Below are 12,128 nucleotides of genomic sequence, written 5' to 3' on the forward strand. Positions count from 1 at the left end.
ATTTAAGATTTTACTGTGAACAAGTTCATGAATATTATAATTTTACATAACAAGAAAATAATTACGAAGTTATTTTCATCATTACATATTGCATCATTGCATATTTGATGACGTTATCAATGTCAGATTAAAAAATTGTTATGTAACATAATATATCTTTCAATCTTAATCTTAATTTAACAATAAATATAATAATTGAAAGAATTACAATATGATATATTAGATCTCTTTATTAGATTTCAATGTAACTAATTTTTATATTTAATATTTAATTACACTGGGCGCGAGCCATCATAGAGATCTTCTGTGCTTTCTGTACTATATCTGGACAATGTCTACAACGTACAAGTTTACAATCTTGAAAGAATCCTTCATTTCTAGGAAAACCATGTGATCCGTCTGCATATGTAACTAATCCTAGAAACAAATGAAATAATAAATTATTAATTTAATATAAAGTTCAACATATAATTCCTACATACCTAATCCCCATACACGACCGCCACGAAATTCTCCTTCAAATTTCATTCCATCTGACCTCCAAAATACACCATGACCATGAAACCAACCTTGCATAAACTCACCTTCATATCTAGTATATAATGTGTGTTAGAAAATTAATAATTATAAAAAGTTAAATATTTATGATTTTTTATTTACTTTGCTCCATCTGGAAATATTATAACTCCTAAGCCAGAACACAATCCATTTTGAAAGCCACCATCATAGCGTGTTCCATCAGGAAGAAGTAAAGAACCAGCACCATGTTTCAACCCTTTTGCATTCCAGTCCCCAATATATTTTGTACCATCTTCATATTTATATGCACCATTCTTTACCACACCTATAAATAAATTTTCTTGCAACACAAATATTCCACACAACTTTTACATTTCTAAAACTGAGAAAAATAAGTTGTCTTACCATCACCCATGCTTCTAGTGTACTAAATGCATTAAAGAGTAACTTTCAGGTTTCAATCCTATTATAGAAATCAATTCTTTATTCAATTATGTACATTATATACAATATATAGGACAAATACAATATGATGAATCAGTTTCTTTGCTCTTACAAGAAAAAGTAGTACACTAAGAGAAATCATTTGTTTTATATAAATGCATATATCAAATTACACTCATGTATATAACTTTAAAAATATACAAAATAACTTTATTAGATAAAAATAAACGCATTTATGAATTTATGGTGACAAATTTAATGTAACAATAATCAGATCATTGTTCTTTCATTGTTCCTGGCGCACCAACTAAAAACCATCGTGATCTTGCATTTACTGCGGCTTTTCGGACTAAACGTTTTCGATCATCAATTGGAATTAATAATTTCTCTAATACATCTTGTTTGTATATATTAATAACAATCGTCGGATAATTACAATAATTTGTTAGACATTCTAAAGCTGCTATCCTGATTCTCTACAATATATGAAAATATAAAAATTGTAAAATACTATATACTAAGGAGATACTGAATAATTTTATATAAAATATTACCATCATTTTATAGGTAGATAACTTTAACAACCTTGGTACAAAACTTTGTATTTTATCAGAAAAAATACTGTGTTTAGTCTCCAATAAGAGATTTAATGTTGTTAATGTTAAAAGAATTATTTGTTCATTATCAAGAGATAAAGATTCTATTAAAAGTGGGACCAACTGAAAAAAAATATTTTATAATGATAATGAAACTGTGTTATTTATGTCAGCATGTACTGAGTACCTTAGTTAAATACATAAATAAGAGCTTCAAAGGTATTTCTTCTAACAGCTGTACAACTGCACTTAAATAATTCTGCCTTGATGTGTTTCTGAATTCAGAATTTTTTTTAATTAAGTGTTCAAATACCCTTTGTTTATAAAAAATTTTGATGTTACAAAAATTTTCTTCTACCAAACTATCCTCGTGTCTATTTGTCAAAATTTTATATTCTTGTGCGATATGTTGGCCTATTTGGTCATGTTTCAAAACATTGGTAAGCTATAAATATAATATCAAAATGTATTAAATATTAAATGTGAAATATTGAGAAAAGAATTGGATATTTTTACATACCTCATTTAAAAATATTTCAACATCTGAGGAACCTTTCGTAATTATGGCTTTTGTTAACCAGATTTGTAGAGAAGCTGCTGCTTGCATTATTTTAATATTAGTATTTAAATTTAAATTATTATTTATTATTTCTTTAAAATAAGATAAAGCACGTTGGAAACATTCATTATTGTCATTAATTTTGTTTAATATTACAGCAATAAATTTACATGTTATGAGTCTTATATTTGAATGTTGACTGTTAAGTGCTAAATTGTATAGATTTTGTAATAGATTTGTATTTATTGCTAAATCAACATTTTGACGTAAGGGAATAAAAATATTCATTATTAAAGCGGCATCAACTTCCGAATTTTTGTCACTTAAAATTGGAAAGTATTTGTTGACAACATTTTGTTGCTCTTCAAGTGTAAGACTTCGTACAATTAATCGACAAATATTTAAAACTAAATCTAATCTTTGATCCGTAGGATTAATATTAAGGGTAGTCAATTTTTCAATAATATTGCATTCATTGTATAGATAGTATTGGACATCATAATTAATATTTTCTGTAGCAACTAGCCTGTGAAGACATGTTAGAGCTGTAAAGCTTATGTCAGTATTCGTAATATTTGTTTGTAATACAATTTGTGGAAGAACTTCAATACCTAATTTATATGTTTTAGCAACAGTTGCTAGTACTTCTAGTTTACAAGTCTGTATTTCTGTTTTCTTCTCATCTGAAACAATCAAAATAATAAATATATACTTCGATGTACATATTTTCACAAATCCAAATATTAAGTGTTTACCAGCATTTAATTGAAATTTTTCTTTGATCAAAGTTGATATCTCGTGTGGATACAATGTAGCAAAACTTAAAAGAGATGAATGACAAAGTATCTTTACTTCATTATAATTTATTCCAATTAAATCGCAAATTTTATCATAAAATAAAATACGATGTGCTTCGTTTAAATACGCTTTTTGTATTTTTAAACCAAGTAATATTTTTGATTGTAATTCCATATTTTTTGTTGATAATTCATTTAAATATAAGTTTGGTATATCTGTCCACGCCAATTCTGGAACATCTAAAACATTGAAACATTGAAACATTTTTAAATACATATCTCAAAATATATGAAATATATATCTACCCTTAATAGTAAATCCATGATCAGAGGCAATTTTAACAAAATTATTTAATGTTTTGATTAAAATTATTTTATCAGTTATTGAAGTTTTAGTAGAATATTGGCCAACACATAATGGTACTATTATTTTTAGTACTTGTATACATGATTCTTTATTGACCATTGCCACGCATTCTAGCAATTCCACAGATGGTTTAAATAAACTGAGTTGCACATCATACAAAGATGAATTTACATCTGTGATTATATGATCTATGAAATTTTCACAAACTTTAATATTGCTCGATATAACATCAATTACAGACGTAACTGCTTTCAAACTTGCATTTTTTAATTCTGAATCTCCACCTGGCACAATTTCTTTTCTTAAAACAGACCATAATTCGGTCAAATGGTTTTTTATGCCATTCACACCAAATATCTTTACACCTCTGTGCAATAGACTTAAAGAGTCTAACTTAGCAACTCTGAGGTTGGAGAACAATTTATCAATTATAAGTGGCATACAAAATTCAGCAAATTCTGGTATAGCACAAAGGCAAGGTGCCAATTTTTCTGCCAAATCATCACGTGTTACTCCTTCTGTTCCAGACTGAAAAATGTCAAGTCAAATTACAATTCACATTCACAAATGATAAACAATTAAAATCTCGATTGCTTGATTTAATTACAGGATTGAAGTCAACTGGAAAATAACATGCAATGACTTCAAACATTTCTTCAGTTAAATGGCCTAATGAGAATTGTTTCATAAAATGTGGAAGTATGCTAAATAATAACATAAGATTTCTGGGATCCCTTTCTCCATCTATAGTAGTAATGACTCCATAAATAAAATCTGGCCCCATAGCTTTTAAATCTTCTGTCCTTTTTTCTACTAATGTTGCAAGTATAAAATATATATTCTTGCGTTCAGATAATAATTGGGATTGGCACTGAACATTTTCAAAAAGACCCCTAAGCAAATGTTCAGGCGAATTCTTAGGCAAATGATCCATTTGAACCTGAAGCAATTACATTACCTTATTTCAATTGTTATATTTAAATTATTACAATATTAGATACAATGCAAAACCTACAATTGCCAGAATTCCTCTTAATACTGCTGATATGATGCTATAATGATCTCTCAATTTGTCACAATAAAATGACGTTATAAAACGCAATTCAGCTTCATTCAAGAAATCCTTAGACAAATGGGATAAAATGGTAGAGAGGGCAGAAATGCCCTTCTCTCGCATTGTAACATCTTTTTCAGTTACAAAAGGTTTGAGTTCCTCCACAACTGCATGAAGTTTTGCATGTCCTGACTGTATTTCTAAAAATTAAATTAGTATAATTATTTTCAGGCAATGTATGTACCAGAGAAATATACATTTTTCTATTTCATTTATTTAAAAATATATAACAATATCAAAACACGCTACTTTCATTGTTATTTTTGCTGCAGATAATATTCTAACGGATCAAAAACAACTTGTTTTTTTCTTCAAAGGTTAGTCATCAATATGTGCAGAAAGAATATTCATAATACATGATACCTGAGGCGATCTCTTGACACGTTACGTTCAATACTTCGTTCTCTTCAAAAGCATCAAGAAATCTTTCTTTAAAAACACTGCTTGTAAGCGAAGCCATTGCAAATCATGCCTTCCTGTATTACTGCGTTACTTAACCTTAGTATATCAATAAAATACAATTCTATCGAGTATCGCGAGCGTAATTAATTTTTTTATTTGAAATTATTAAATATAATTTGATTGGAACGTGTCCGGTGGTAATTATTACGTCACGGGATAATGCGTCGATGAAATATCAGATATAATGAAAAATTGTTTGTAAAACTTGTTTTATTTCAATTCAAAACTCGTTTGTATCTGTTAACATTTCAGGTTAGGTTACCAAAGATTCGATTATAGCGCCTCTAATGGTACCGATTTGCAATTTAGTGGATAAGATGGACGAAAATGGCATGCGAGGTGTTGTTAAATTTTAGTGAAATGTTTGGTTACACCAGCCACCTAGAATGGGAGGCTGCATAGGCATAACGAGGGCAAGAAATGCCTCCGTCGACAATACTACAGGAAATTCCACGAGAGTAAATTCAGGTAAAAAGATTAAGATAAAATTATCTCTCTAGAAAATGCAATCAACAACAGCTAACCTTGAAGACAATCCAGGTTTTTTCTTTACGTTCCTATCTAACGTTTATTGCGTGTTATGCATTGGAATTTGCATATTATTTATTACAAAGCACGTCAAACAATCATATATTACGTAGTACATTATCTCGTGGTGTTGAACGAGTTCATCAAAAATATTATTATATTTGTTGCTCCTATCATTAAATTTGGCACTTTTACTTTATTATTGAAAATTAAAGAATTTTTAAATTGCTTATCTCTTTGTTGAACTTTAGAATCATTGTACTATATGTAACATGAGCAAATGTCTTAATCCAATATAATTATTTCTATTTTTAACATGTTTCTTATGTGATTCTTTAATTTGATTAAAAAATGAATGTATTAGTTGTGTTACAAAAAAAAAGTGTTCTGTTTATGTAGGAAATTCAAGAAAAAATCATCCATTATGTCATGAGGCAATTAGATGGAAATCAGATGTACCTTTGACAGAAGGACAGCTAAGAAGTAAAAGAGATGAATTTTGGGATACTGCACCCGCATTTGATGGACGTAAAGAAATATGGGACGCATTAAGAGCTGGGGCAACAGCAGCAGAAGCCCAGGATTACCAATTAGCACAGGCTATATTAGATGGAGCTAATATTTCTGTGCCAAATGGCTTTTTAACCGAATGTTATGATGAACTGGGAACCAGATATCAAGTCCCTATTTATTGCTTATCATATCCAATTAATATTGTGAAGGAAGATAGTGGAAGAGACTCCCCTGCGGACTGTTCAGGTAATTTAACTAACAACTATTTAATAAACTTTCTCAAAGGATTCAAGAATGTTCTCAAAAAGGAAAGTAATTTTTTACATCATCTTAATTATAGAACCTATTGATAGTGGAGTTGAACAGACATTGAAACTGAGATTGTCAACTACATTAGGAGAAGTTAAATTGCCTGTTTACAGTAAAGATACTATTGCTACTGCTAAAAAGAAATTGCAAGTATGTACAAAATTATATATACTAAGCTTATTTTCTTTATTTTGTATTAATTATTCATTTAATTTACATGGATAGAGTCAGGAAGGTCTAGAACCATCTCGTCAAAGGTGGTTTTTCGGCGGAAAGTTATTAGGTGATAAAATGCATATAGAAGAAGCAAAGATACAACCAGGCTATGTAATACAAGTAATTGTAAATCCAGAAAAATTGGATGACAGTCCTGTAAAAACAAGTTGAGCTAATGTTATACAAGATATACAAGTCATACTGAATCATTTTTCTCTGATAAGCACATTCTTACCTGCATTCAAAGTAAGAATATCTTTTTTTTTTTTTTAATTTTATATTGTGTCACTATTAAGAGCAAAGCAGCAATTCTTGAAGTGATTTTTTATAATAAAATGCACTTACAATATAATTCTCATAATATATATAATTGTTATAAGGATTAAATAATATTGCGTTTAAATTGTGGGTTGTGATTATTTAATTTTTATTAATTTATATGTTAGCTCAAAAGCAAAATACAGTGCTAAATACATGCAAAAATAAACTGTTAAAGAATCCTTATTAACGTTGGTTTAAAGTTAAACACTTATACAAAAAGATGTATAAACACAATTGGTATTGAGATAACACTTACCTCATAACAGGAATGTTGTTATACTTATTTGTTACTACCAACGAAGGTGCTGGTGCTGTAACACTTGGGAAACTAAGTATACATGTAGAAAATTATTCTATGCTGCTTATTAAATCGTATTGCATAATTATATGATATAAAAATAAAAATGTACACTTAAAGAAAGATTATAATAATAATAATAATAATAACAATAACAATAATAATAAGAAAAATTACATAAATAATTGATGAATATAAAGATACAATGGACAATAGTGAAAAAAAAGAAACAAGGTGTATGCTATATATTATTGAATTGCATTTTTTTGTATCTTTTACAGATTCCATTTTCTAAGCTTTTTGAATTAATAATTAATAATTATAATTTTTCTAAGAATAAATTAATAGAAAAGATTATTAAGAGCTTTTGTTGCATAATACGTAGAATATACATATAACATTTTTGTTTAAATTCATTAAATTTTTTTAAATGTATTGTGAATGTTCATAAGACATAAATTCGAATTATTTCACAAAAATACATGTTTGGCCTATTAGTGGCCTAAAATCTACGATTCCTTCCTATAAGTACTAATAAGATATTATATAAGGTCTACACAGCTAAATAATGCACCGAGAAAAAAGATATAAGACTAATTAAATTACATGTGGTGCAGAATGTATAATTTTTATACAATTTTATCGGCACAATCACTATCACATCTGTGTTAAATGTGCTTATAATAAAATGATCAACACAGTGAAATCAGTACTGCTAGTTCAATTTTAATAGCACTTAATTCTTACTTCTGCTCCACATGTTGCACAGAAAAAAATGATATAAAGTATAATTATACAAAATGATATATTATGCGTGTGAATTTATTGACTGTACTAACACAGCAGTGATAAAGTTTGTTTTTCATATGCATTGATCATAAAATTATAATATATAGTATTGCGTGTGCGTGTATGTATTATACGTAATATATAAAATATGTATGTATACAGATACATATGTTGGTTTCACTATTCTCAATTTGAGTGTCAAAACAAACATATTTAATCTTGTAAGTAACTTATTTATAAATTGGGTAATTGCATACAAGTTATAATGATAAAAATGACTGGAAGCAATCATTAAAAGTATGAACGTAAGTGTATAAAATCCTGTTCATATAAAGGAAATGAAATCTTGTGTTATGCATTTCTTTGATACATTATAAAAATTAGTGCAAATAAAGGAAGCACTTGTTTTAAATTTAAATGTTTCACATATATCATTCTTTTATTCACATTAATTAATTGTGTTCATTGACTAGTAGATTTATACACAAAAAAATAAAATACAATAATTTGTAATAATGCACTGAAGGAATATTCTTGTTTGATCTAATATGTGATTTCTTTGATAAAACAATAATGTCATCTAAAGTATTATTTTAGATGAACTTTGGTCTATGCACAAATGACCGATAGTTAACAATCAATTAAAATGTAGGCCAGTTAATTTTTATGATTGATTCAAGACTCAAAGTTCTATCCCCAATATATAATAATAATTAAAATAGTCAAAATTGGAACATATACCATTTTTTCTATCAGTTACGTGCAATTAGGCTTGAGTTTATAACTATAGATGGAAATGACATCGCATTTAAAGAGAAAACATTCGTTACCAAAAACTAAGATATAAGATTCTCAAACAATAAATTCTATCAGACTGATATTAGTTTTGCAATGTAGGATTTGAGTTATTTGCAATATATTGCGAGAGACTGCATTTTAAGTTCATTTTGATTGATGTTCAAACAATACAGGAAGATTATTTTGTGTATAGTATCAATTAAACTGTTTCACGCATGTTCGTATAAAGATTTTAATATAAATGTTGCGTTTTTTAAAGTAATTTGTATTTGTGTGAATGATAATATACATTTTTCTTTAATACTCATGTCCGTATAATATTAAGCAAAAATATGTGATGCGGCTCAAGTGTCGTATAATAAAGTGAAAATATGACGAGTGTAAATAAAAAGCGTTACAATAACGAAAGTGCAATTCAGAACGCCTATTAAATATTGCTACTGCTTAATATTAATAATGCTATGTTGGACCAATATAAGGCGTTTTAAAAGAAAAATATAAAAAATCAAAGATCGACTGATTGGAGACGAGGTAGAACAACTGCCAATAAAAATAAAGTTGAATTCATTACTAATCAGAAGTTATAAAACATTGAAAAAAACTTTTGGAATGTTAATGAAAAATATTATTATAATTAGATAGCAATTACTGATTAACCAGGGTTTACACATTTTTTAAACTAATTAAACAAATTATATTATTTACCAAAGTTGGTTTTCGAAATTAGGTGTCAGTACTAACATCATTAAATATTTCATATATGCTAAGCATAAGAAAGAACAGCTGATGTTAGTAACCAACTTTTTTTAATTTATATTAAAGATATAATCCAGTCAGGTTCGTAAAGTATAATCCAGAAAAAGAAAAAAAAAAAACGCTACTAATATTTGTTTAATATTATCTTCAAATAGGTATTTATTTGTTCTTTTTAAACATGGAATTAAAAAATAAAATTTAGTAATATGGAAATACTTAAACTTTGATTGTAATAGATATATTACTTTAAAATAAATATATGTAAATTAATTTCCATGAATATTGATTATTATAACTTAATGCATTGTCAAATAAAGCGTCACATTGTGAAATTATTGTAGCATTTTTTTGTTAATTTTGAAGCAGTATAAAATAATAAAATGTTATACGATATCATAAATTTATTTCAATATGTATTTCAAATATTTTAATTCATGACACAGCCATATCATTGTACTCAAAACTATGAGACTGCCAGATTGATGACACGCACCTAGTGATACAGGTACATGATGTACTAATGTCAAAATTCCTAATAATACTTGCAAATAACCAGCACAAAGTACAGCTGTAACAGCTTTCTTTGCATTTCCAGGAAGTTTATATTTGCGAGATACGGTTGCAATATAAGTTATTAATGATAAAGTTGTGATACCCTGTAAAAAATAGTTTATAATACTATAAATTAATTTGATTATTATGATTAAAACATACCAGTATTCTATGATCGAATTGTACAGTAGTTGGATTTTCCGTGAAATTTTTCAACAAAGGTGATAATGTAAATATATCATCTGGTATCCATTTATTTGCCATTTTTGGGAATGTGTTATAAATAAGACCTGCATCCATGCCTGCAACGAAAGCTCCAGACAAAGCGGTAAAAAAAACCAATCCCTTTGTCCAGTGAACTAACATTCTAAATCTCTTCAACTTCGACTTTAGATTATTAATGTCAGCATTTGAATTATCAAGATTTATTTTTTGAGCAGGTATTAAATAATCCAAAGCATTATATAAAAATCCTGTATATATAATAAATGCCATTCCTAAATGTGTAGCCAGGCGATACTGTGAAACACGGGGTATATCTGATGGTTCCACGAAACGATTTTCCAGGCCCGATTTAACCATATACCAACCCATAAGCCCTTGCAAGCCAATTAATGATCCCAAAACAGCTACTCGGATCTTCATGCCTCGTGTTAGCATACCTTTTGCCCAGAAATAAGTTGCTGGAACTATGAATACAGCACCTATCAAACGTCCCCACATTCTGTGCAAATATTCCATCCACCAAATACGTTTAAATTCTTCTAATGTCATATTTTGATTATTGCTACAAAAAAATTTATATGAAAAATATAACTTAATAGAATTATCTTATACAGCAAAACTCTTACATCTTATACTCAGGAAATTGCTTGTAACGTTCAAATTCTGCATGCCATTGTCTTTCAGTGGTAGGCATTTTTTCACCAAGTAATTTCCAAGTAACCATGGATAAACCTGATTCTGTAAGTCTTGTTATACCTCCTATGTAAAAATAAAAAATCAAGCAATTGTGGGTTTTTCTTCTAATTTCTTTATTTACATATTATATTTTATATAATCTTATTTATTAGTACATTAGTATAATAAGCACATATATTAATTTTAACTATAAATAGTATAATTCTAAAAGTATCTTTTTTCTATTTACTGCTGTTACAATTATTTTCCATAGGTCTTATCTACAACTGTTTTTATGACAGTATAAGCACAGTAATAAAAAAACCAATAAAGAATTATACCTAGTATGACAGCTACAAAAACCATGCCACTGCAAGTTAATAACCATTTTCCAACAGATTTATTTGATTTTTCAGTTGATTTTGTTGCAAAGCCCCTTGCAATAATGCCATCATTTTTAATTAAATCCTATGACAATAGCACAAAATTATTTAATACTATTATTTTGTATGTTTAATTTAAAAGATTAATATACAGCACCTTATACAAATTGGAATTCCTTTTTATGAAAGTAAAGGTTGAATTTGTAACTACTGATTTTGGAGTATTTGTATATAAATTTTTTTTAATTGGTAGAGATCTTATTATGCTGTTTCTTGTTATTGTTGATATAGAATATCTTGTTAAATACAACATGCTAGAAAAGATTCAACTCTTGTAGTAAATTACATCAACTTGTACATATATTATGTATATGTACATGCATGTACATACTTACATTGTGATGTTATATTTTTTACATAAATATAATACTGTTGTTTTTTACAAGACAATTTTTTTTAATCAATATAAACAAATAGTTATATATTCTTTATATATTTTTTAATTTTACACCTTAATATATAAAATACTCTTGAGTGAATATTATTAAAATTGGGAAAAAATTATTTTTTAATTTATATTGTAATGCTGATACTTATTTTTAATTTATACTGTAATGCTGACTTTGTTTTGTGAATTAAGTTGTTATAATAACAGTGCAAAAAATTACAATATATATTACTATTTTATTTCAAATTCAAGAATAACAAAAGCTAAAATTATTTTGAAGATAAGAGCGGAAAAATTATGGCTTGAACACTTTACCTATAAATATTTATTTCTATTTTACTCAATATTGAAAGACATCGCGTCTTCTCTAACCTCATATAAAACAGTAGTCGATACTGAAAACGTCATACTTTCAAACTTGAAACATCAATATATAAAATATTTAATTTATATTCTCAA

The 12,128-nt window shown here is 27.5% G+C and overlaps 4 protein-coding genes across 5 annotated transcripts; 1 reads left to right on the forward strand and 3 right to left on the reverse strand.

Annotated features, from left to right (window-relative positions):
* Positions 1–204: 204 nt before the first annotated feature.
* On the reverse strand, positions 205–1,066 carry LOC122529983 (MORN repeat-containing protein 4 homolog). The gene is made up of 4 exons (XM_043656566.1): positions 925–1,066; positions 661–844; positions 483–592; positions 205–417 (listed from the first exon to the last, which is right to left on the reverse strand). Exons 1-4 carry the CDS (start codon positions 932–934, stop codon positions 269–271), a joined length of 453 nt encoding a protein of 150 aa, XP_043512501.1. The 5' UTR covers positions 935–1,066; the 3' UTR covers positions 205–268.
* Positions 984–5,116, reverse strand: LOC122529974 (MMS19 nucleotide excision repair protein). Its single transcript, XM_043656549.1, has 9 exons — positions 4,760–5,116; positions 4,298–4,536; positions 3,890–4,222; positions 3,222–3,810; positions 2,874–3,155; positions 2,080–2,801; positions 1,747–2,004; positions 1,518–1,682; positions 984–1,439 (listed from the first exon to the last, which is right to left on the reverse strand). Exons 1-9 carry the CDS (start codon positions 4,854–4,856, stop codon positions 1,239–1,241), a joined length of 2,886 nt encoding a protein of 961 aa, XP_043512484.1. The 5' UTR covers positions 4,857–5,116; the 3' UTR covers positions 984–1,238.
* Positions 5,117–5,190: 74 nt separating this feature from the next.
* LOC122529981 (ubiquitin domain-containing protein 1) lies at positions 5,191–9,486 on the forward strand. Its single transcript, XM_043656563.1, has 4 exons — positions 5,191–5,326; positions 5,786–6,145; positions 6,240–6,358; positions 6,434–9,486. The coding sequence occupies exons 1-4, from the start codon at positions 5,245–5,247 to the stop codon at positions 6,593–6,595; spliced, it is 723 nt and encodes a 240-aa protein (XP_043512498.1). The 5' UTR covers positions 5,191–5,244; the 3' UTR covers positions 6,596–9,486.
* A 286-nt stretch (positions 9,487–9,772) lies between these two features.
* LOC122529977 (cytochrome c oxidase assembly protein COX15 homolog) lies at positions 9,773–12,121 on the reverse strand. Of its 2 annotated transcripts, none has more exons than XM_043656553.1 (6): positions 11,985–12,121; positions 11,379–11,535; positions 11,180–11,306; positions 10,790–10,922; positions 10,101–10,725; positions 9,773–10,042 (listed from the first exon to the last, which is right to left on the reverse strand). In XM_043656553.1, the coding sequence occupies exons 1-6, from the start codon at positions 12,044–12,046 to the stop codon at positions 9,788–9,790; spliced, it is 1,359 nt and encodes a 452-aa protein (XP_043512488.1). In that variant the 5' UTR covers positions 12,047–12,121; the 3' UTR covers positions 9,773–9,787. The 2 variants fall into 2 exon arrangements, with proteins under 2 accessions (XP_043512488.1, XP_043512489.1); XM_043656554.1 differs by lacking the exon at positions 11,985–12,121 and adding an exon at positions 11,617–11,671.
* Positions 12,122–12,128: the final 7 nt, after the last annotated feature.

The sequence above is a fragment of the Frieseomelitta varia genome, unplaced genomic scaffold (assembly GCF_011392965.1).
Source record: "Frieseomelitta varia isolate USP_RPSP 00005682 unplaced genomic scaffold, Fvar_1.2 scaffold_317, whole genome shotgun sequence".
In the NCBI taxonomy this organism is placed as follows: Eukaryota; Metazoa; Arthropoda; class Insecta; order Hymenoptera; family Apidae; genus Frieseomelitta; species Frieseomelitta varia.